At 40.6% G+C, this 25172-nt stretch overlaps 1 protein-coding gene across 2 annotated transcripts in view; it reads left to right on the plus strand.

The window, feature by feature from the left end:
- Window positions 1–25172, plus strand: part of iqch (IQ motif containing H) — a 114357-nt gene that overhangs the window by 36827 nt on the left and 52358 nt on the right. For both annotated transcript variants that reach the window (XM_055661419.1, XM_055661420.1), the window contains exons 9-14: window positions 2416–2967; window positions 3620–3686; window positions 4387–4470; window positions 12853–13028; window positions 15852–16124; window positions 19158–19349. In XM_055661419.1, the coding sequence (XP_055517394.1) occupies window positions 2416–2967; window positions 3620–3686; window positions 4387–4470; window positions 12853–13028; window positions 15852–16124; window positions 19158–19349 (1344 nt within the window). The remainder of the gene's footprint in view (window positions 1–2415; window positions 2968–3619; window positions 3687–4386; window positions 4471–12852; window positions 13029–15851; window positions 16125–19157; window positions 19350–25172) is intronic.

Raw genomic sequence — 25172 nt, forward strand, 5'->3', positions numbered from 1 at the left:
GTCTTGTCTCTCCTCTGCTCTCCATTCCTCTCCCGAAGTCAAAGTCAAAGCCCCCGGCGGGCGCTAGCAAGTCCCACGGCCACTTAAAGCCGCGCCGGGCGATGTAAGGCCCTGCCCCGGGTCTTGATGTTGGAGCCCCCGGCGGGCGCTAGCAAGTCCGCAGCCATTTAAAGCCACGCCGGACGATGTAAGGCCCCGCTCCAGGTCAGTCTCAACCCCGCAATTCGAGCGGGAGAAGTCGCCGTTGCCGGTGCCCCGCAAAGCGGTCTCCCACCGGGGACCCGCGAGCTCCCGGTGTCACCATCCACCGGAGTCGGATCGCAGCAGCGCGCCACTGCAGCTCTCCACGCTCCGAAGCTGGCCAGCTCCACGATGGTAGGTCCGCAGCTCCACGGGCTCCGTGACTTGAGCTGTCATTCCGGTTGGAGGCCGCTTCACGGTGCTAGGCCCCAACGGCAACGGAGACCCGACAGGGAAAAGGTCGGGTCCCCGTACAGGGAAGAGATCTAAAAGTTTCCCCCACCCACCCCCCGCCCCACACACATACACAGTCAAAAACCCACCACAAACTATACACTCAACAGGACAATAAAATAGAGAATAAAAAGACAGACGGACTGCAGAGGCCGCTGCGACATCGGTCGTGCCGCCAACCATCTTTTGGATAATTTGTCATTTTGTATAATTTCAATACCTTTCTGATAAACCACTGGATATTAATTTTTAATGCTAAAAAATCATCTTGATATCAAGATCACATTCAAAGTGGCAAATGATGGATATGGTTTATCTTTTCCACCATAATTTTGCGATTCCCAAATATATTTATAAATGCAGGTATACTGCTGATGATCATTGTGCTTATCAAGGTGAAAGATTGCAGTGATGAGGAATGGAACAGTTGTTTGCTTTGGTAGAATCCATTAATGAGAAAAGGTCTGTTATCTTTTTTTAACCGATGACTCATGAATGCCAATGTTTGACTTTGAAACGTGTAAGTTTGAAATTGCAATTTTACTAGCAAGTCATTAACAGCAGGGAAGAAAGGGAAATTTTTGTTCATCAGTAAATAGTGAATTTCATCCAATTTGTCACCAGTCTCTAAAAAAAAGCATTTTGATCCAGCAACTTCATGGATCATAGAACAAAGCTCACTCCAATCCAGTCCATTGTAAAATAATCTTATTGCATCAGTGTCAATTTCTCACCTCAGCCATTGTGATCTCCCAATGGTGGGCAGTTTAATGTTTCTTTAAAGCATTGCATTAAAAGAGTAAATCATTTAACCTCTGGATTCAAAAACCTGCAGATGCTGGATATCTGGAATAAAAGCAGAATGTTCTAAATACTCAGCAGGTGTGTGTAGAGAAATAAATAGAGGCCATCAGTCTAGAATATTTATTATTTCTTTCTCTCCATACATGCTAACTGATCTTCTAAGCATTTCCAGAGTTCTTTATTTTTATCTCAGCCTCTGGAGTCTAGATCTCGTCGTAGCACCATACCTAGCTTTCTCTTTGCACACAACAGGGAGATAACTTGCAGCCAGTGAGCTTGAACCAGATTTGAAACCAGAGACTTAGAGGACATTGTTTGTCAAGCATTTCAATCTGTCATCTTCTTGTCTCTCTTTTCTCGCGCAATCACTTAATCTTTCCCATGTCCATTAAGTAAAATAATGTTTATTCTTTTGTAACCTACACCAACACCCTGAACAAGATGGACACAAATAGTACTTATTACAGAAGGGGCATTACCTACTTGTGTTCACCAAGAAAAGGGAATAAACACAAATTAAAACATAAAGGGAATCTGCAATAATACAATAATTCAAGTGCAATTTTGTCCAACTCGAAATCCTGACACATGACCAAAAAAGCAGATAATTGATGTGGGGACACGGATCTGCCATTCACGTCTTTTTGTGGATTGTGAGAGGGGAAAGGTTGAAAGGAGATATCTGGGACAAGTGTTTTACAGAGTGGGTGGTGGATGTCTTGTTTGTGCTGGTGGGTAGTGGGTTTAAGTTGATACATTAAAAGACATATGGATATGCACATGGATACGCAGGGAATGGAGTGATATGGGTTATGTGCAGGTAAATAAATGATGGTCTGGGCATCCTGTACGGCATAGACATTGTGGGCAGAAGGGCCTGTTCTTTTGTTGCCCTGTTTTATGTTCACTGCACAAATTAACACCATTCATCTCCAACCAACTTTATTTTAAATTGTTTAGTTTTTTTTAAGCTGATTTGGTTACCAACTATCTGTGTGATGGTGAACAGATTCGACTAATCAATGGAAAATTTGACGGGTTTATGGTACCTGTATATGATAATGTAATAGTTTGCTTTGGTGATAATTCCACCACAGAGTTCATATCTGGAAGTGATTGCAACATTTCTTCTTACAGGAGTTTCAAGTGGTGCCGCTTCACCAACCGCTGAAATTTCCACGAGCTTACTACGTTACCATTTTCAGCGGCACACTAGATTACACGGCTCGAGACTTCCAGGCTTTCAAACAACGGTACCAGTCATACTGGAAACACATCTTTACCTTCCTGGAATATCTTGCGATGAAGCTAAGAAAATATGATGTGCCAGTTGCCATAGTAGAAGGCGAGAAGTTGGCAAAGATTTCAGTTGTCTCTGATCTTGATTCACAGCCCACCTGGGAGAAACTGCTTCCTGCATTGCAAAATAAAGACTTGGTAGAAGACATTGTCATGCGTCCAGGCCAGCAGTATAAGGGGCCAGATGGCATGGTAATAGCAGCCACAAAAATCCAAGCTATCTGGAGGCAGTACCTAGGCAGGACCAAGTACCTCGCATCTCTTCGCCAGAAGTGGGCAGCAGGTGTTATTGCCATCTCCTGGCTCATGCATGCTCAAATGTCCCGGGTGAAGAAGACCCTAAAGCAGTCACGTCAGAGACACCTGGAGAATTTTCGCAGCAGGGCCAAGGTGTGTGGAGCTGCCAGCTGTTCTGCCAGCCCTCACTCTCCAAATATCTCTGCCTGAGTGCTCCTGTAAAGCTGTTCCCACATTGCCTTTCTATGCTCTTGTCTGTGAATCATATTTCATCCATCATCAGAGATGCAGCCGTTGAGGCTGCAAAGTCTGTCACTGATATTTTTTTTTTCTGCCTGAAAAAATGAATGACTCTGTCTTTTCACCACTTTTGCTCTGTACATTTACATTGTCGGGAAAACCAATCTTAAAAGTTTCCCACCTGCAGTCAACAAAGAACATTCTGAATTTGTTTAAAATGCTCATTCTCCAACTACAGCACACTCAGTACTTTATAGTACTGTATTTACTTTTTGCAGACAAGTGTGTTAATTAATGCTTACTTCACTTATGTTTAGTTTCTTTTTAATTCATATTCCATTAATTAAGCAAAGCACACTCTACAATCTCTCTGCTTGGAATACTACTAGTGCATCATGTAGTGCTAATTAAATTAATTGGGGAAGATGTTTTAAGTATGTAATTAAATCAATTAATATAATTTATGCCTGGCTTGGTCTGACTGACTAAAGTGGAGCAGCTGAAGTTTAACTTGATGAATCTATTACAGCTTCTGTCACTGATCAATGCTCTTCTTGATTCCTAGCATCTGGCAGCCAACTGGAATTGCATCAAGGCCTCCAGGAGAACTATTATCCACATCCCATCATTAGGTACTGCACTTTTTTTTTTGCCTGCAGATTCATCCACAACCTCTATTACCCACCACATTACAGGTCCTTGATTGAGTTCAGGAAGCCCCCTTGTTTTGTTTCAAATTGGTCTCGGTAGGAAGATGTTCTTCAGATGATGAGAGTAATAACACACGGCCTTGCTCAAAACAGCATTTAATTTCAGGATTAAGCAAATAAAGTCATTACGCCAGCCCTGTTCGGATGAGAGGTGATTTGCTGTAATTCACTTTCATTTGTATGAAATGGAAGCTGAAGGGCTATGCTGAAATAGCAGATAATGCTTTCTATCTGTCTTTAATGATACGAGAGTCTGGGCTCACGCTTGTTGTCGTGTTAAATCAATAAATGGGGAATCTTGCTATATGTTGGGCTTAATCAAATGTGCAGTCAAAATGATAAGCTACATTGTCTAGAATTATTTAGTTCTAATTACTGTCAGATGGGAATCTTTATTTGCACTTAAGGCAAGGGGGTTCTAATGCTGACAAAAGGAATGCTGTGCCGTGCTAAATAATTAAGAAGCTGAATAGTGGGCTCTGTGTTTAAATAATCTGCTGCTTGGAGTAAATTAGCAGAAGCCCAGCAAATTAATTACATTTTATTAATTTGGGGAATAAAGAGTGTTTAGATTGAACAAACATCATTGCCTATTTTTATGCCAGTTTTTTTTATTTCCGAGGGTATGCTCGATGGCTGCGATCTACAGTGCCTGATATAGATACTCAGCAGAATCTACAGATGGGAAGGTTATGTGAGATCAAGGGTGAGTGCAGTCATTGCCCAGTGTTCATAAAGGTAGTTTTGACTAATTACTGGTACGCTCAAGGACAAGGTAACATTACTGCTGTGACTCCCCCACTCCCTGGGCCTTCCTCCGACTAAGCAGTGTTGTTGTCTGCACTTTGATATGCTTTGTTAATGTCACAGCAAAGAGATCTGTTAACTATAAACTTCAACTTTCCCAAGGGATGAAAAATTGCTGAAATCTGGAAATAGATACAGCATAACGATAAGAAACGGGCAGAAAATCCATCAACATCTGAGACTAAAAACAGGTTAACATTTTGGGTGCAGATCCTGTAAATTTTGTGTTCAGAGCAGTTTTTAAAAAAAATTGATGTCCCAGTTCAGTTGATGCTTCACGCACGTGCAAGTGGTTGTATCGTCATGTGATTATGATTGTTAAATATTGTTGTAAACTCTATAATAATGTAGTTAATGTGGAAAATTGGCAAAGCAGAGACTATAGAGAAATGTTCTGAATGGACTCTTTCACTTTGTTTGTGTGTTTCTGAATTGGTATGTGGCACACCATTCCGCACACCTGCAGATATAACCATGATAATCTTTCTAATATTAAATTAATTTAGTTAATATACATAGATACATCGACAATAGCTGCAGGAGTCGGTAATTAGGCCCTTCGACCCAGCACCGCCATTCAATGTGATCATGGTTGATCATCCACAATCAGTAGCCTTCTCCCCATACCCCTTATTCCGCTAGCGCTAAGAGCTCTATCTAACTCTTTTTTGAATGCATCCAGTGAATCGGCCTCCACTGCCTCCTGAGGCAGAGAATTCCATAATTTCATCACTCTCTGTGTGAAAAAGTTTTTCCTCACCTATCTATCTATTATATAACTAAAACGCTCATCTTGTTATCTTCCGGTTTGCATTGTTTTTACATTTGCACAAAAACAGCACACGATAACACTACGATATTTCGCCACCTTACTCACCATTCTACTGTGCTGCAAGTGCAACAAGTTTTGTTCCGATCAGTAGTATATTTTAAGTTATTAAGGTTTAAAAATCATAAAAAACTGCGCAAGCGCAGATTGGTCTCATCTCCTGTCAGTCACCGCCGGGACGGCGACGCCCCTTCCTGCACTATCACCACACTGATTGGCTGCATCCACTGTCAGTCACTGTCGGCGCCCACCTCTGCCCAGCGCGGCCTCTGGTCAAGGCAACCTCTGGTCAGAGGAGTGGCTACCTCAAGATCCCGGGGAGGCGAGTGGGGGAGGTGAGGAGGGAGAATGAGGGAGGAGGGGGATAGGGGGGGGGGGGGGGATAGGAGGGAGGGAGTGACTGAGGGTAGGGGACAGGTGAGGGAGGGATCGGGGAGGGTAGAAGGAGGGAGGGAGAAGAGGGAGAGTGGGGGAGGATGGGGAATAGAGGGGGGAGTGGGGTGGGGGATGTGAGGAGGGAAAGTGGGGGGGATGAGGGAGGTGAGGGGTGGGGTATAGAGGGATAGGAAGGGATGGGGAGGGGAGAGGAGTTATGGAGGGAGTGAGGGTAGAGGAGAGGGAGTGAGGGTAGGGGGGAGAGGGAGTGAGGAATGGGGAAAGAAGAGGGAGGGTGAAGAGGAGGGTGGAGAGAGTGCTGGGGATGAGGGGAAATGAGCCGCACCTGCGCAGTTGGAGGCTATAGGTGAGTGGTGCAATATTGTGTTGGGGGAACGGGTTACATGGGGGTATCAGGCCTCCCCTTTGACAGGGACCCAACAGGTCCCTCTTAGTCTAGTCTCAGTTCTAAATGGTCTCCCCCTTATTCTTAAACTGTGTTCCCTGGTTCAGGACTCCTCCAACATCGGGGGGAGAAAATCCTGAATCTACCCTGTCCAATCCCTTAATAATTTTATGTTTCTATAAAATTCCCTCTCATCCTTCTGAATTCTAGTGAATACAAGCCCAGTTGCTCCATTCTTTCGCCATGACAGTTCCACCATCCCGGGAATTAACCTCGTGAACCTACGCTGCACTCCCTCAATAGCAAGAATGTCCTTCCTCAAATTAGAAGACCAAAACTGTACACAATACTCCAGGTGTGGTCTCACATGGGCCCTGTACAACTGCAGAAGGACCACTTTGCTCCTATACTCATCTTCTCTTGTTATGAAGGCCAACATGCCATTAGCTTTCTTCACTGCCTGCTGTACCTGCATGCCTACTTTCAGTGACTGATAACAAGGACACCCAGGTCTCGTGGTACTTCCCATTTTCCTAACCTGACACTATTCAGGTAATAATCTGCCTTCCTGTTTTTGCCTCCAGTGAATAACCTCACATTTATCCACATTATACTGCACCTGCTATGCATCTGCCCACTTACCCAACCTGTCCAAGTTCCCAACTCTGCATCCTCATAGCATCCTCTTCACAGTTCACACTGCCACCCAGCTTTGTGTCATCTGCAAATTTGCTAATGTTACTTTTAATTCCTTCAATTAAATCATTAATGTATATTGTAAATAGCTGCGGTCCCAGCACCGAGCATTGCGGTACCCCACTAGTCACTGCCTGCCATTCTGAACGTGACCCGTTAATCCCTACTCTTTGTTTCCTGTCTGCCAACCAATTTTCTATCCATGTCAATAACCTACCCCCAATACCATGTACTTTAATTTTGCCCACTAATCTCCTGTGTGGGACCTTATCAAAGGCTTTTTTGAAGTCCAGGTACACTACATCCACTGGCTCTCACTTGTCCATTTTACTTGTTACATCCTCAAAAAATTCCAGAAGATTTGTCAAGCATGATTTGTCAAGCATCGACCACGGGTGAACAATGAGGAAGATGACTGAACTTTATTGCCTTCCCTCACAGTGGGAACGTTGATTCCGCTGTGTGGGGATGTTTATGTTAAACTCTGTCGTGTATTGTGTTCTTTTTTTTCATTCATACAGCTGTATAGTAACTCGAATCTCACTGTACCAATTGGTGCATGTGACAATAAATGTAACTTGAACTTGAACCCTTCGTAAATCCATGCTGACTTGGACCGATCCTGTTGCTGCTATCCAAATAGGCCCCTATTACATCTTTGATGTCGCTCTTCCAGGGAGATGCTAAATGCATTTCATTGTCTCTGTACCACCAATGTTAGGCTAATTGGTCTATAATTCCCTGCTTCCTCTCTCTGCTCTCTCCCCTCCTTTCTTGAAAAGTGGGATAACATTAGCTACCCTTCAATCCAAAGGAACTGATCCAGAATCTATAGAACATTGATAAATTAGAATTTAAAATTTGATAAAAACATTTAACATGAGACCAAGTGTCATACTCTGTTCATTGCCAGAACTCCCAACTGTAAGAAGGACAAGCATTTCTTACATGAATCTACTTGTAGACAGGTAGTCACCAATATCGAATTCTGTTCTCACACTCGTATTGTTAAACTCAGGTAACTTCCAAGAATATATGCTTGGGGGCTCCTCTCATTTCCCATGCACAATTGCTGGTAACTGGCAGCAATATCTGAAAATGTAGGATACATTTTAACATGCATACTGATAATATTCAGAAGGTACACAAAAAAGCTGGAGAAACTCAGCGGGTGCAGCAGCATCTATGGAGCGAAGGAAAAAGGCAACGTTTCGGGCCTAAACCCTTCTTCAGACATGACAATATTCAGTGTTATTTCATGACCACATCACTTGTCCACTGTCTAAATTTTGAGAATGCTTCTTTTATATCCAGTGATCACAAACTTCCTTCAATTAAATAATGGAAAGATCAAAGCCATTGCCTGTGGCCAACATCACAAACTTTCTCTACAGTTTCCATGCTCATCACTAGGACTGGCTATTTTTCATTCTTTTTATTATTATCCAACTCCTCTGTCGCCATAACACCACCAGATTCCATCTTAGCACAACTGTGCTGGGGAAACCCTCAACCATGCTTATTCTAAAACTCTTTGACCAGTCACCTTTCTGTAATTTAGGCTATCTAAACAGCTGCTGAATCCTATCTCATGCAAAAACCGACTTTACCATCACTGCCATGCTTTCTCTCCTTCACTTTCTCTTTCTTACTGTCTTCAAATCTCATTCCTGGTCTTACCTGTTCCTCTCTCTTCATCAACTACCCTAAATTCCTAGATGTTACTGCATGCCTTTGATTCTAGTATTCTGTTAAACCCTGAATTTTAAACGTACTGGCATAAGATCTGGTTTCTATCCTAGAACTTCTCTGCCTCACCACCTTTTCTTCCCCCTTTAAAATGTTACTTAACACCCACCTGTTTGACCAATTATTTGGTCAATCTTTGACTGAACGTTGCTGATCTTTGACTGAACTGCTATGTGGTTCAATTATTTTCTTGTTTGGTTGGGTAAATCTGCTATGAAGAGCCCTGGAACAATTTTTGCCACCTCAAAGGCACTATATAAATGGAAGATGTTTAAGAAGGAACTGCAGATGCTGGAAAATCGAAGGTATGTTCATACCACTGGGGTGTAAACTGCCCAAGTGAAATATGAGGTGCTGTCCTGGGCCTCCTCCATGGCCAGAGTGAGGCCTACCGTAAATTGGAGGAGCAGCACCTCATGTTTTGCTTGGGCAGTTTACACCCCAGTGGTATGAACATTTACTTCTCCAATTTCAGGTCGTCCCTGCTTTCTCCTCCCCTTCCCAGCTCTCCCTCAGCCCATTGTCTCCGCCTCTTCCTTTTTTCCTACCACCTCCCCCCCCGCCCCGCCCTCACATCTGTCTGAAGAAGGATCTCAACCCGAAACGTCGCCTATTTCCTTCGCTCCATAGATGCTGCCTCACCCGCTGAATTTCTCCAGCATTTTCGTCTATACAAATAGAAGATGTCACCTCATATCCTGCATTGCATTAATGACGAAAATATTTGATGAGCTGTAAATCACTTTAAGATATCCAGAGGATGTAAATTGAAGTTATTCATTTTAATTTATTATTTTTTTTTTTCTCTTTCCTTTAGCTTTCCTTTCTTTTCTCTGGATAGTCTTCCTACCAGAAATGGGCGTAGCAAGTGTCACAGGCCAAGTGGTCTCTATACTGTAATATTAATTGTATTATCATAACACTGTGTGTATACTGTTTATTCTAATCTTCACATGAACAAGGAATTTCATAACACCCTGGTGTATATGGAAATAACCTAATCAAATCTGAGATATTTGGGTTTTACTATTTAACATGTATTTTTTATTAATAAACATCAGCAGAGTGTTTCATGCTGCATACACAGAGCATATGCCTCTTTCAATGATTTTATGCATTTACATGCGCCTTTACCTCCCACTTGTCGTCTGTTCTTTTTCGTCTTCTTTTGACTCCTGTATACTCAATACAGAATAGAGGCAGGCAGCCCTATTCTTAAAACTCAGATTTAACCGCCCACTAGGTGGTGTTTGGAAATAACTTTGGGTGACGCAGCTATATGATTTTCACTGACTACTTCCCCTGCCCTAAGATGAGAGAACCATAGCCAGAATAAAGTTGGTCTAACCTCTGCGAAGATCTCCACCAGGCAGCAGGATTGGCTTCAGGAATGAGAAAAGCCAATATACGATCCTTACTTTGATTATTTACCAGTGATTGCTGCTGTAAAGTATGTACATGTGTTGCATTTGGGCAGGAGCACCGTCTGATCGGGCCTGCATGCAATGATTAATGTTTGGATGGCAGTCCACTGATTTCCTTGAAGAATTAAAAGTATGCCCTTCATCACGTAAAGCTGATAGCACTTCTATTTCTGCAAAACTGGCAAATTTGACTTGAAACATACCAGAAGCCATCCAGCTAATATTAAGTGGCATGAAATGACATTATAAGTTAAAGATGGCAAAGCAACAGAGGCCTGTGATTTTTAATTTCTTCCAAAAATACCTTATGCACTAACAATTCAGAATGTAAAATTGTTCAGGTTTTAAAGAGAAAAAAAAATCTCATTCCAGAGCTGTTAGTAGAAAATGAATTTGTCTTCAAACAACCACAATGCACAAATTGATTCCCTGGTTCAAAACTCGGTCCTTTTCATTATGTGCCGATTGCAGTGACCTGCATTAACCGTGCAAAAGCACCAAAAGAGATTTAAAAAAAAAAAAGTATAGTTGGACTTGGGATGTTGTCCCTCGGAATTAAATTACTTTTTTTTTGAAAAAAATACACTTTCCATGTGAAGATTTTCATTTTCAGAAAAATACACACTCGTATGAATAGGAATGAGATTAGTGCTGCTGATAACAATAATAAATGCGAGGAGAGAATCGCAACGGAGTGATGGATTGGAAATAAAGTTCCTGCAACAGATTAACCTGTCACTTGAATTGAGGAGGCTGCAGAAGCAGAGGATGAAGCTTGAAAGGGGAAGTTAAGAATTAACCTCTTGATAGCAAGATTTCCCAAGGAAAGCAGTTCCAAAGGAAAAGTAATTATTTCAAACACCTTTCTGACAGTTTTGACTTCTAATCTAATGATTAATCTAATGTTTAATCTAATGTTTAAATGTGTTGTCTAATTTTTAAATTAAGTCGTTTTCATTAGGGTAAAATAATGTGTAATTTATTTAATATGAGTAGAGGTAGTGTATCCTGTTCTAATAAAGAGATAAATAATAAATAACTGATCATAATATTTTGGTTAAAATAAGCCTGGCTTCCATAAAATGAAGCAAGGGGCCCCACAGATCTAGCACTTCTAAACTCGCAAGTTTACTACGTATTTTTCTTTGAGCAGAAACCAGGTCTTGATACGTACACATTAATAAGTTTGCATGGTAGTGTATGAAGGAAGTTGAAACCAAATATGGAATCAGCTGAAGCAAGATTAGAGGGTTGACAAAAACTGGAGGTGTGTAGGGAACTTTAATCTCTTTTATTCTGCACAATTTCATAAAACCATGAAATCACTATAGCACTAAAGGAGATGACCGTCTGAAGAAGGGTTTCGGCCCGAAACGTTGCCTATTTCCTTCGCTCCATAGATGCTGCTGCACCCGCTGAGTTTCTCCAGCTTTTTTGTGTAACCCTGAATGGAATCTATGCTGTGTGTTTGTAAGAGCTACCCAGTTAATATCATTCACAACCTATTTTCCTATAGCCCAGGACATTCTCTTTTTCTCCAAGTAGTTATTCAATTCCTTTTTGAAAACCACAATATAATTGACTGCCACTACCCTTTAAGGCAGTAAATCCTCGATCATAAATACTTGCAGTGCAAAGAACAGTTTTCCATAGCGTCTTGATAATATATGTATCCGTTGATTCTCAACCTTTCCACCAATGGGAACAATTTTATTATGAATTCTTATGTCCATAATTGAACTCATTTATGCAAAGATGTAAGAGTGTAACTACCCCTCCTGATGCTGCAGTGCCCCTATTTGTGGCATGGTAGGCTTGCGACAATATAGGGGTATGCCCTATTTTCCAGTTATTCATTATTTCATTCTCAAATTCATTATCTGGCTGTTGCTGACGAGATCATCACTTAAGAGACAAAAACTGAGGTGAGCTTTTTCAAGGACAAAGGTGCGGCAGCTCGAAGGAAGACGTTGAGGGTATCTTTGGTCACAACTTTGTACCCTATTTCAGCACTTCTGACTGCATTTCACAACAATTTTGCTGCCACTCTGGACAGCCAACCTGTTAAACATACAACTATAACACTGAGGCGATATCCCTGCTGAAGTTTCAAAACTCAGCGGGGAGGAACCTCAGCGGCAAATTCATAAATTCAACGTTAGCATCTAGGAAAAGCGGACGTGGCAGAATATCTCAAACTCCTTTTTTGTGACCATCTTACAACAAATCAAATTTGACTGCAATTCCCAACACCAGTGCCCTGCAAGCATGTGTTCTCAGTCCTCTACTATACTCCCAATACACTCATGACTGTACAGTCAAATTTGGCTCTAACATCATCTGCAAGTTTGGAGATGACACCACTATGGTGGGCCCAGACACAAACAATGAAGGGATGGAGTAGAAGAAGGAGATAGAGAACGTGTCCCTTAGTGTGTGGGATAGTGTTGGTGTAAGTCAACCTAAGGCAGGCTAAAGGTAACCATAGAAGATACCTCATGTTAACTGTGCACAGTATTAGAAGTTATTTACCACCCAAAATACTAAATACAACCCAACTCTTCTGCAGCCTATGGGAGTGTAACTTTTTTCTTATCTCACAGCGAGCAACCGTTCCTAGGTAGCATTGGAAGCTCAGTCAAAAAACTATTTTAACCCATTGGAACCTGCCTTAAAACTGTAGGGAACTTCATTGTGATTTATAAAGTAGGTTTTTTTTCTTTTTTGTGGTGAAGAATGATTGATAATCAATTTGTTCCACATGAAAACAGTCTGTGGTATATATTTTTTCTTTCTTTCTAGATGACAATGTAGATGTTATCTATATTTGCCCCCTGTGGATTGGTGAGGATGTGACCCAGTACTACATGAAACTGCTTGGGCTACAAGAAAGTGTCAAATCAGGAAAACCTGAGGCGATGGTGGACATGACAAATCGTCTCAAGGTCATCACACCAGAGGCAACAATACATTTTACTGTATGTTTCCCCAGTAACTGTAAACTATTTTATGGCAGGGTGTGGGGGAGGTGAATATATCAAGGTATGTGGAAGAAAAATGAGAAAAGAAACAAAGATCATGGTGAAATTAATCACATCAACCATGATCTATTGAATGGAGGAACAGGTTTATTATGTTCAACATTGTATCTTAGAATTGTCTTTTCCATTTATTTATTAATTATCTGCTTTCTCCATGTTTATTGACAAGGCCAGCATTTATTGCCTATCGCTAATTGCTTGAACCATTTTGAGACTGCTTCCAAATTGAAGTTAGATAGGGAGTTAAACAATTTAGAGATGGGAACCTTGAAGGACCATCAATAAACTTCCAAGTCAGGATAGTGTATGACTTGGAGATGAACCTGCAGGTGGTGATCTCCCCACAGGAAGATAACAGTTTATATATGTGTAGACTTATTCATTTTGTGATTTACAAATTGATGTAGGGGTTGCTTGAGACTGGGACATGTGACCATTTGCAACTCGCAGGACTCCAGGTTGATTAAAATCAGGTCCTGCCCTAAGACTTGCCCTCCCCTTACTAAACATGACATTACAAAGTGCAAATTAAAAGTACTCAGAAAGGGTACAAAATCATTTAAATTATCACTTTAGATATGCAATACAATTATACTTTATTAGCCAAGTATGTTTTGCAACATATGAGGAATTTCATTTGCCAAGTCAGTCATACAAATAAACAGAACACACAAAATACATTTTAACATAAACATCCACCACAGTGACTCCTCCACATTCCTCAATGTGATGGAAGGCGAAAAAAAGTTCAATCTCTTCCCTTCTTTGGTCTCCCACGTTGCGGGGCCTCGAGCCTTCCGTTGCCGGGATGATCTTACTCCGGTAGCCGGTGGTCAGGACCTCTGTGCCGGGGCGATCAAGCTCTTGCACCAGGGGGGATCTCAGCTTCCCTGCGCCGGTGATCGGACCCCGGGGCGGGGCTTGTCGAATCTTCTGCGTCGTTGGAGCTCCCAACCCGACAATCTCTACCCAAGACTGCGAGCTCTCGATGGTAAAGTCAGCAGACCACTGCAGGAGCAATCCCAGGCTCCGGTGGTAAGTCTGCGTCCCGCGGTGGGGCTCAAAGTCATTCCCGAGCGAGGCCTCCAGCTCCATGCTGTTAGGCCGCAGAGCGACCGGAGATACGACCCGGAAAACAATCGCAACTCCGGCAGGGTAAGAGATTGAAAAAAAGTTTCCTCCGACCCCCTCCCCCCACATAAAACAAACCAGAGAACATTTACACAAACTTTTAAAATACACTAAAAATGACAAAAAAAGACGAAAAAACACAGACTGTTGGCGAGGCTGCCAATAGTGTGGTGCCCCTCATGGGAAAAACACAAAGTTATAGAAACTCTAGAAGATAAAGGAAAAATAAAACTTATTGTTTTAGGTGCAAAGTCAGAACAGCTGAAAATTATTTGTGGCGCTTGTATTGAGCAGTGTTTTGTTTTCCCCTGTCCCTCCTCTGACTCCCACCTGCAATCTCTGCCTCCCAAGTCAGCAATCTCCAGAGGTCAATGGCCTATAATTTGACAGTCAGCACCAGAGTCTCCCACTCTCTTGGTGGCTTGCTGCGGTACTCCCTTTCCTATGATAATATGATTTTGCCCTGGTATGTTCACAGAGTCTGCCCCTTCATTTTAAATTCACAATGTATGTCTCCTCCACTATGTAATTACAGCAAAATTAGCACAAATGAGTTTGTTGCATGTATTTTATGTTTATTCCCCTTGTAGATTAGCTAGGCAAAGGCACTGCTGGCTATAGTATTAAACCATGCAGACCAGCAGGACCTTGGTTTGACCCATTTGCTTTGTTCATTCTCACTGTTTTGTAACAGTTGATGAACAATCAGTGTCTTGCCCTAAATGATGGTTCTTCATGTGTGGTCTGAGACAATGAATGTTAATAAGCTGTTGAGCTGGAGAGGGAATCATGTTTGGGCCCCAGCATGTGCTCACACAAACTCTTTGCCAAACGCATTACAAATTAAGAGCTGGAAACTCTACCTGAGGTTTTTATGAAGCCTTCTCTTCTCACTGATGCTGGAATGCTGAGTAATTTGTAATTCATCAAATGTTGCTTGGCTAACACAACATGAATTTCAGAATTTAAACTGAAATTAAATGCTCCCTGTAGCATCAGATCAGGCACCCTTACCTGCAACCTTCGAACAAGCAGCCATTTTCTCTTTAACAAATATTATGCACAATCTCCTCACAAAATATTTGGGAGAATTTATTGAAAAAAATTAATTAATGGTGCATGGCACAGCACTTATTGTGAACAGAAATATGTTACAGGCAGGTAACCAGTAAGTAGGTGTATGTATTTGTGTGTGTGTGTGTGTGTGTTTTTTAATGTCACTGCAATCCGGCTGATGCATTTTTTGTTAGTTATTTGTATTGATTTTTTCCAAGCTTTAGTCTTAAACTGTGCCACAACTGTCTTTTAGATAAATCACTGTTATTGAAGGCTGCCAGCATCTTTTCATGCGACAGAAGGGTAATTCCACGTGGATCAAATAAATACAGATGTGTAGTAATTAGTTGAATTCCCAAGGAACCCATTTACGATGCACTAAAAATGTGAAGGATTATGGAACCGTTGTGAGTCTCCACACTGGTGGCTTTTATCAATTTAAACTGCTAAACTATAGCTCTGGTCACAACCTAGTCTACTATTAATAATGTATTTGTTGTGTACAGCATAATAAATTAGGCCTTGGGAGTAGAAAAGGATACAATCTAACAAGAGTAATGTCACTATTCACAGACCCACCACTTGTGCCTGGCCACTCATCTGAAATACAGTCCCCAGGCAATAAAGCGAATAAAAAATCTTATTGAAGGCAAGCCTGCATACATCGTTGGTGGATTGCTTCACCAGGATGACTTAGCTGTTGCAGATATGCTAAATGTACCAATCCTGGGTCCAGAGCCGGAAGTGGCCCATTTGTACAGTACCAAGTCTGGAAGTAAAAGAATTTTTACAAGTGCATCTGTGCCAATGCCACCTGGAGAATATGATATATACAGACGTCAGCAGGTATGTTACCGTTATATTCTTGCATTACATTCAATGCATTCCATCATATCCTACATGTTTTTATGTTACTTTATTTTCATATATGAGCATGTTTTGAATGCATAGTTCATGTCATTTTTACATGCTAACCTTTTGGGAATATTGTTGGCTCACTGCCTCACCATCAGCAGTAGGTCAAAGTTACCAAATAGTATAGAACAATGTAACAGAGGAACAGGACCTTCAGTCCACAATGTCTGTGCTGATATGGAGAATTTCACCTCATCCTGCCTCGGCAAGCAATTTACTTTGAACACATTATTCTGCTCCCCAAGGGCCTTGAATTGTATTTGTCAGGCCATACTATTTCAATTGCCAATGTGTTAGATCCTCAATACTCTTTTTTGTGTTGCCCCATTACTCATTGTGAAAAAAACAAATCCACACATTCTTGTGTCAGAGTGTGGGAATTATAAAGAGGGTTTTCTGTTTCAATGTAGAGGACAGCCCTCACCTGGAGTAAAAGTCTAGAGGTTGCACACTGCCAATCCCTGGATGAAAGTCAATGGTCACTGGCACCTGTTTTTTAAGAGGGCATGTTGCTATTATAAAGTTCTATTGTATTACAGTGCTACGTGGATCCAACAGTTCAACAGCGACCAAACTACATTGTCAACTGCTCCTGGATGTTCAGTTTCACCTACCAACTCATTTTCTCCATCCATTACCTCCACATCCAAAGATAGTTTAGCTGCCAATATCCATTTTAAGCCCACCAACTCCCAGCATTCTTGACTACATGTCCATTCTGTTTCCTGTTAGAACTCCATTCCATTCATCCACAGTCTCTGCTCCAATGATTTTCCATGCTAATGCCCCTTTGAGATGTTTTCCTTCTTTCCCCCTAGTATTCCCTCTACCATGATTAAGAAGGTTCAACCATAACTCCTTGATCTCCTACAGTTTTTCTCTTCGCACCGAGAGCCATGAGAAGGTTCACTTTGACCTTGGTAAGTATCCACTATCCTCAACATTTGAGAGTGGTATCATCCATAGCTTTCCCTATCTCCAATATGATTCCTCCACCTGACACATTTTCCCCACCCCTTCCATTTCAGCATTCTGAGGGACATTTTCTTTGTGACTCAGCTCGTTTCCTTGCAGGAATTTGCAATTTAGATGTGATTATAGTGTATTTTTCAGTCAACACTGGGATTGAGATTCATAGATGAGTGAAAGTCAATAGATAAAGGCCACAACATTACATTTTGCTTTGCAGCTATAACTGGTACCTCTGGTATGAGTGTACCTGTGGAGAAAGACCTTCCTGGGAAATAAGAGCAGAAAATACAGGAGTTGGAATCACTAGTCAAATCAATATCTGGAAGTGAAGGAAAGGTTAAATGTTTTGATTGGATTCTTTCATTTGGACCTGACTGAAGTGCTATGTTTTTTTCCCCTATATTATCAATTTTTTCAAATGCATTCTCCATCATCGAAGCTTCCGTTTAATCTCCAGAGGATCTAGTATAAATTAGTTTACCAAGAAAGAGGATCATTTTCATGACGAGAAATCACAGCAATAGACTTGCTTGTCCAGTTTCAGCATACAGGCCAATATTTAGACAGTCATCCTGCAGAGTAAATCTTTGTTTTGTGTGTTTAAGCACATTTTGATTGCAGAGTTGGTCAATATATCCCTGCAGCTACGCATTCTTGAACAGAGAAAAATGAAGATGAACAACTATTCTATATTTTCCATGGTACTTTTTTTTGTAAAACAAATAAGGTGACTAGTCTTTTTGCCCCCCAGGCCTCACTACATTTATGTTTAAATGTGGCAAGCATCTTCTCCAAAATTATATCACCGAATGGGTTTACTGGAAATTTCTGAATATTCACATATGTACTCTTCCTCTGGGATTAATTCAAAAAGATGTTGGTTGTACAAGAAAAACATATTGGAGTAATATTTATTGTTAGAGTCTGGAGTTAGAGAATTAAGAATTTCCTCATGCTGTCCTTTTGAATAAAGCATCTTTTGTCGATTTTACATTGCAACCAATCTGAGTATATTTGTAATGGCAAATTATTTATAATAGGTCCAAACATTTCTTTATAGTCATTACTTTGAAATATCATTTTTCAGTGTTCAATGATTTGTTCAGGCCAAAAAACAGTCTGTCTCTTCCACTCGCTGTTTGTTCTTTTAGTTAAACTCATATTTGTCACCCATTTAAATTCCTATATTAGTTCTCAGTCTGTCCACATCTCAATTTTAAATTTCTTACTGTTACTTTTTATATTTAATTCATTTATTTGCCACCAACGTTCTTGCTTTTCCTGTAATAAATGTTCTTCTTGTCATTTCCTGGCATAATTTCTCTATGTAGTTCTTTCTGATAATATTTTTGGGTGCACTGAAATTTCCAAATTGTGGGAACCAATAGTCGCTGCTATCAACATGGACAAGTTCAGACGTCTTAAAATGGTGATTCATTTTGTTTACATTACATGTTCTCCGTGGCTTTCTGGCCCTCGCCCAAGCCGCACTGCTTTGATGCTGAACAGTGGCAATGTCTATCTATGCCTCGCTCTCTCTCGCTCTCTCTCTCTCGCTCTCTCTCTCTCGCTCGTTCTGCCCGCATATTTCTCTCTCGCTCTCTCCACCTCTCCCGCTCTCTCTCTCACTGTGCTCTCTATCTCTTATCTCAGCTAAATGGCTAGTAAGAGGTGGCTTGAGAAGTCTATGGAATCATGATAGATCACGAGCAGCTAGACTAGGCACAAGTTAGAAAATGGACAGCAGAATTATGAATGAGCTTGCTAAAGACAATGGAAGATGGCAGGTACACAGTGAATATATTTGCCACCTACAGGTTCTCTTCAAATACAAGGAAATTAGGAATTTTATTTAATTTGGTGAATAACCACAACCTGTTATAAAATGTTGTTTCTGACCTATTAAAATCAGTTGATTAAAATATTGGTCATAAATAGGAATTTAATAACTTACACTGCACCTTATCTTGAGAAAATTCCATTATTTTTCAGATGCGTGAAGTCCTTATTCAGCTTATTATTGAAAACCTGGAAATTAAACGTTGGCTCTTCAAAGTGGACACTGAGTTTGGTGGACGAGGTACTGCATACTTTGATGTTACTCACCTCCCATGTTATCATCAAACTCTAATGGAATTTAAGAAAGTTGGTCCTACTATATGGCTGAAGAGTAAATGGATGCAGGTACATGCACTATGGTTTCAATATCTAATGTGGCGGGGCCTGGGTATTTATGCACAGCAGTTGGGAATAAAATATTTACCTTGTGACAATATCTATTTATTTTTCAAAGATTACTGCAACAAAAATACATGTGTGTTACTGATTTTAAATTTGCACCTCAACCTAAAACCCAACGGAAAACTGTTTTCATGAGACATTACCCTTTGCTGCCCTTTATTGCAAACATTATAAATAACCTTCTTATGAACTGGAGACATTGGAGTGCTTTCTTGGACTTCGAGCCAATGTAGTTGGACCAGAACAGATTGTGATATTACATCTAGAAACCTGAAGTTCTCAGCTAACTCCATTTCAGCATCATTGATACAGACTGAGACGTGTACTCCACCACGCATCCTGAAGACAATTAGCCCTTCTTTCATTTGCACTTTTGACACCATGCAACTAGGCTCGTTATCTCCTCCAAGAACTTTGGCTCCCTGTTTTTCAAGATTTTTAATTGAACGTTTAAAGCAAATTGGGAGTTTGGATGATCAGATGTTTCTTTACAAAATAATCAACAAATGCTTCACAAAATCTCCAAGATGTTCTAAAACTCTATCAATGCAATTTGAAGTGCAGTCACTTTTATAAACTAGGAAACACAGCAGCCAATTTGTGTACAGCAACAACCCTCAAAAACGGCACCATGGTAGTGATGAGCTAATCTGCTTTAATGATGTGGATGGCTATATATTGGCTCAGATGCCAAGGATGGCCCTACCCTGCCTCCCTCCTGCATAGTCCTGAAAGATCATTCACATACTACTGAGTTGGCAGCCAGCATCACAGTGTATCATCTCATCTAAAAGACAGCATCTTTGTCAGTGCTTAAGAAGGAACTGCAGATGCTGGAAAATTGAAGGTAGACAAACATGCTGGAGAAACTCAGCGGGCGAGGCAGCATCTATGGAGCGAAGGAAATGGGCAATGTTTTGGGTCGAGACCCTTCTTCAGTCAGTGCAGTGCTTTAAAGTCCAGTAACTTTAACCCACATCCTTCTGACACAAAAGCCTGATCCTCACCCACTGGGTATATGGCCACCACAAAATGTTATAGAAATAGGGGGAGGAAATATGCTTTGATGATTGGAGCTCACTTGCTTTAAAATATCATCTAACATTTAAACTGTTTTGTCAATTACTGACAACAGTGAAATTCCCCCCAAACTAGAGCACTTTGTAGTTTCTCCCTTCTAAGTAATAAACCCTGTGTCATTTTTACTTTATTTTCATCTTCTGGAACATTTGCAAAAATGCATTTGGGTCCTTGTATAATGTGGTTTACAGTTGGAGTCAAAGTTTGATATTCAGCCATAGAATCTTAAATGCAGGGTAAGATGCAGCAATTTGCGGTCTAGAAAAACTTTTGGTGGGAGATCAGAATAAAATTTGTAAAACTTTTTATGACCACTCTCTGAATCCTCCCATATCCATAAGTTCATAAGTTATAGGAGCATTTGGTCCATCAAGTCTACTCCGCTATTCAATCAAGGCTGATCAATATTTCCCTCTCAATCCCATTCTCTCTGCCTTCTCCCAATAATCACTGCCATCCATACTATTCAGGAATCTGTCAATCTCTGCCTTAAAAATATCCATTGACTTGGCCTTCACAGCTGTCTGTGTCAATGAATTACATAGATTCACCACCGTCTGACAAAAGAAATTCCTCCATATCTCTTTTCTAAAGGTACGTCCTTTTATTCTTAGACTATTCACTTTTATAAACTAGTAAACACAGCAAATTGGCTGACAATAGACAATAGACAATTGTATATTGTCAGCCTATTTGTGTACAACAACAGCCCTCAAAAACTACAGTCAAAGACTATTCCACTAGTGGAACCATACTCCCCACATCCACTCTATCCAGGCTTTGCAAGATTTGCAACCGGCTAGGATCCCAGTGTTAGTAGTTTATTTAATTTTCCAAATATTGGTAGTTATAGTTGCAAGAAACTGGTAGCTTCTTCTTCTGTCGTATGTCTTTTAGACCTGCTGCTCCGTTGAGGCGAGCCAGGCCAACGTGTCATCGTCCAACTGGTAGCTCATGGCTCTAGACGGGGATATATTCCTACATATTTCTATTAACTCGGCTAAAATTCCTTTTAAGCTGACTTTACTATAGGATGTGTGTCGAGGAACATAACACAGGGTCGGGGGTGAAGGCCAAAGATTAACAGAGTGAAGAGCAGGCAAGTTGAAGGTAGAGATGGTAGGATGTAGAACTAAGGGCACTAAGGATGACATTAACATGTTACAAGAAATATAGACAATGAATAGTGTATTATAAGGTTTCAATAAATAACTGGTTGCGTTCCTATAAAATGTATTTGATCTGGTAAGTTGGGGAGTGCACTCCCTCTTCCATCATATACTTGCTCTGTACACATTTTTCTTTGTCCATTCTGCTTTTTGTTTCTTATTAACTTATCTCTTTTATGTATTATTTAATTCTGTCTTTTCCGTTTGATGGGTGGTATGTTGTGAATGGAAGTCCCATATATGTACAGGTGCCTTTTACAGGTAAAGAATGTTAAGGAAAGAGAAATGCATCGCATCATGGCTCCCTCCCTTCCATCCCCACTTGCATGCTTCATTATTTTCTCTTCTGCGTTAGTTTTGCTTTCATCTGTCAATAATGCCCTTTACTCTCTTTCTCCTTTCACTGCACCTCTTCCTACTTTTGAAATAGCTCAGTCAACTCATGGAAATCCTTAAGATGCTTAGAGCTTCCTGAGTGGGTGCTATCAGATTATTTACCTTGATGAGATATTTTGATCAGGGAACATGATCTCAAGTTAACAAGTCATATATCATACTGATGGGGAATTGACTCCTCTGAGAGTTATCTCTGAAAGCTACAGATGCTGAGTACAAATTTGGGGTATGTTTTTGAACTGCAGGGAAATTGTGAATTCTGAGCGTGGAGAGTGTTGAGACGTACAGATCAGATCTTACTGAAAGACAGAGCATGTTCCACTCTTCCTATTCCTTAGTATCTCTGTGTCCTACACGAGCCACTGCTCTACCTTCGCTTTATTTAGTGCCTAACTCTCACAGTGAACCATTGACACAACCATTTTCCAAATGTTTGCAACACTAATTCCAAATCTAACAGCTCACAAAATGCAAGATTTTGTTTTGATATTCAATTTCACCTCATTTAAATTAGAATCTCCAGGATTAATGTGCCTGACAATGAGCAAAAATATGAAACTCCAGGAACAGCAAAATGGAAGAATCTCTGTAATATAAAAATCATTTTGTGTAAAGCAGGCTTCCTGCATGCTTATGATGTAATTCGTGTAAAACTATCATTCTTTATTGGTTAAACACCTAGCAATATAGAACAACGCAGAGTCTGTTTGATGAACAATAGAGATTGAACAAAAAGCCCACACTTGCTTGGTTTTCGCACTTAATTTTATGATGCCATTTCATTGCAATTAAAATTCTGCCAATTCAAATCACAACTCTTGACTACATTTATTGACAACATGAAAAATACTTTATATACTCTATTAAACTCCACACAATATAATTCTACAAACAAAGACAAATAGACAAGAATAAGTAGACAATTCCAGGCAACCAACCATAGTCCATGAAAATAACCAAAGAAGGTTTTTTTTCCTGTAAAGAATTGAAAAGGCTAGATTAATATGGATGGAGGTATTAATAAAAAAAAAGTGTAAAAGATAAATTGGGGAAAATCCATTTGAGCTTGAATTTTTAAGACCGCATAGTTCTGTAATTTGAGACTCCCCAAGCAATTTATACTCTCTTAATGCTTATCTAAAAAGCAACACATGAAGTCTGATTTCTAATCAATAATTTGAATGAAATAATAGGTTTTAGAATGATAGCTTAACTTAACTAAAGATAAACCTGAGAGAGCAACTATATCTTAGTGATTTTATCAGTGAATACATTGTTGCTAAATAGAGTATAAAAACTGGACATTTGATCCATTTTTCAGGCTAATACCGTGGCTTTATCTATGACTTTGACCTCTTCTGACAAATGCATAATTGCAGAATTACCCCTGCTGTGAGGAGTAATTGAGGGGGGAATGCGAATCAAAACCTGCAGATGCCGGAGAGCTGATACAAATAGACGTGGGATAGGGACCCCCCTGGCTCCCAGATCTGAAACATTAGCCGTTTCTTCTTCCACAGATGCTGCCTGACCTGCTGCGTGTTTCCAGCATTATCTGTTTTTGTTTTTGAGGGAGAAATGTGTCTGTTCCAGATGAGACTGATTTTAGACCAAGACAAAATAGGCCTTTACATACCAATCCTATATTTTGGATTTAGTTGCTGAATCTCATTTTAATGTTTGTTTGCTATTTTCATTATTGTCTTCCAATATACCTGAAACACAATAACTGGCAGGGAACATTTGGAAACCATAATAATTACCTCATATGCGGCATATTTGTATTGGCATGTTTGCATAAAGAAGGGAAACCTTGAGATCAAGGATTTATTGGAGAGTAGTTGATCTTTGTGTTTAAAAAAAAAATTGAGAAATGTGCAAAGACTGCGGGGAGAAGAAAACTCGGGTGTTTTGGTCTGAAATTGAGGATTGACCCTGTAGCACTATATCTGATGCCGGTAATAAGCACAATTTCAAGATGGCTGAGTTAAGCTGGAATGCATGCACTCCCTGATCTGTCTATGGAACACTTTTTTTTCACCTGTTTATGAGAGTGGTATCGCAATATATGAAACTTGTCTTGTTCTCTCTAAGTCTCTTTTATAGTAAATAGATATTATACCAGCATACAAAAAGTACCGGTATCATAGAACTCACTGCAGGTGCACATCTCTAATCACCAGTGGCACGACTGAAACGCTGCTCCCGCACTCTTGCAAAGCTGCTTTTAAGTCATATTTGCATTTTTGTCACTTCAAGAATAAAATACATCGTCTGAGCAAAAGCACAAACACTTGTTCTTTCAGTATATGGTTAGGATTTGTAATGGTACTGCAGAAAGGAAACCATTCTAAGAATTCAGCAGGTATAAAATGTACAGGAAGATATTGCCCAGCACACTGGATTGTTCCTACAGAAGGGCAGAGAGAGAATGGCAGCCCAGGCATTCACACCTCTCGGTGCAGAAGGGACTACATTTTCATATGATGGGGAATTGATAGTGATAAGCACTAGAACCCCCATTAGTCGGGTCTGCCTACAGGTACAGGTCTGTCTAACAGAAATGCAGCACCAAATGGATGCACAGACCTTTGCACTGTATATACCAAATTAAGCCAGAAGGAGGCATGTCTGCTGCACTGTAAGACATCCCGTATTAGTATTCTTTGAGATATAACCCCCTCACCACTCCACCCCCCATCCCCACAACTTATCCCCCCAGGTCTCTGTGACTCCACGGGGTGCCCCACCAAGCAGCCAAGCTGAGAGCTGATAAAATTGATCATCTGTTTCCCTGGTGAATTCAATTATCAGACAAGCCCCTCAGGCACCAACCTACAATAATGTGAAATGAGCATCTTAACTGCTGCACCATCAGATTAAAAAAAAACACTCGCATTTTCCTTCCTAAATTTTGCCACACCTGTAAACCATGCGGGTACATCGTCGGTTTCCTGTGACTATCACGTTGAGAATTTCGGCATGTTAACATTGGTGCCACGATTCGACCAATTACCACAATGACATGACTGTATCTTCTCAATTTTGCTATACATTATAGCACTGGGATTTCATTTTATTTTCAACAACGGTGAAGGTTTGCATTATCTGTTGTTATTTC

The sequence above is a fragment of the Leucoraja erinacea genome, chromosome 33, assembly GCF_028641065.1.
Source record: "Leucoraja erinacea ecotype New England chromosome 33, Leri_hhj_1, whole genome shotgun sequence".
Classification (NCBI taxonomy): Eukaryota; Metazoa; Chordata; class Chondrichthyes; order Rajiformes; family Rajidae; genus Leucoraja; species Leucoraja erinaceus.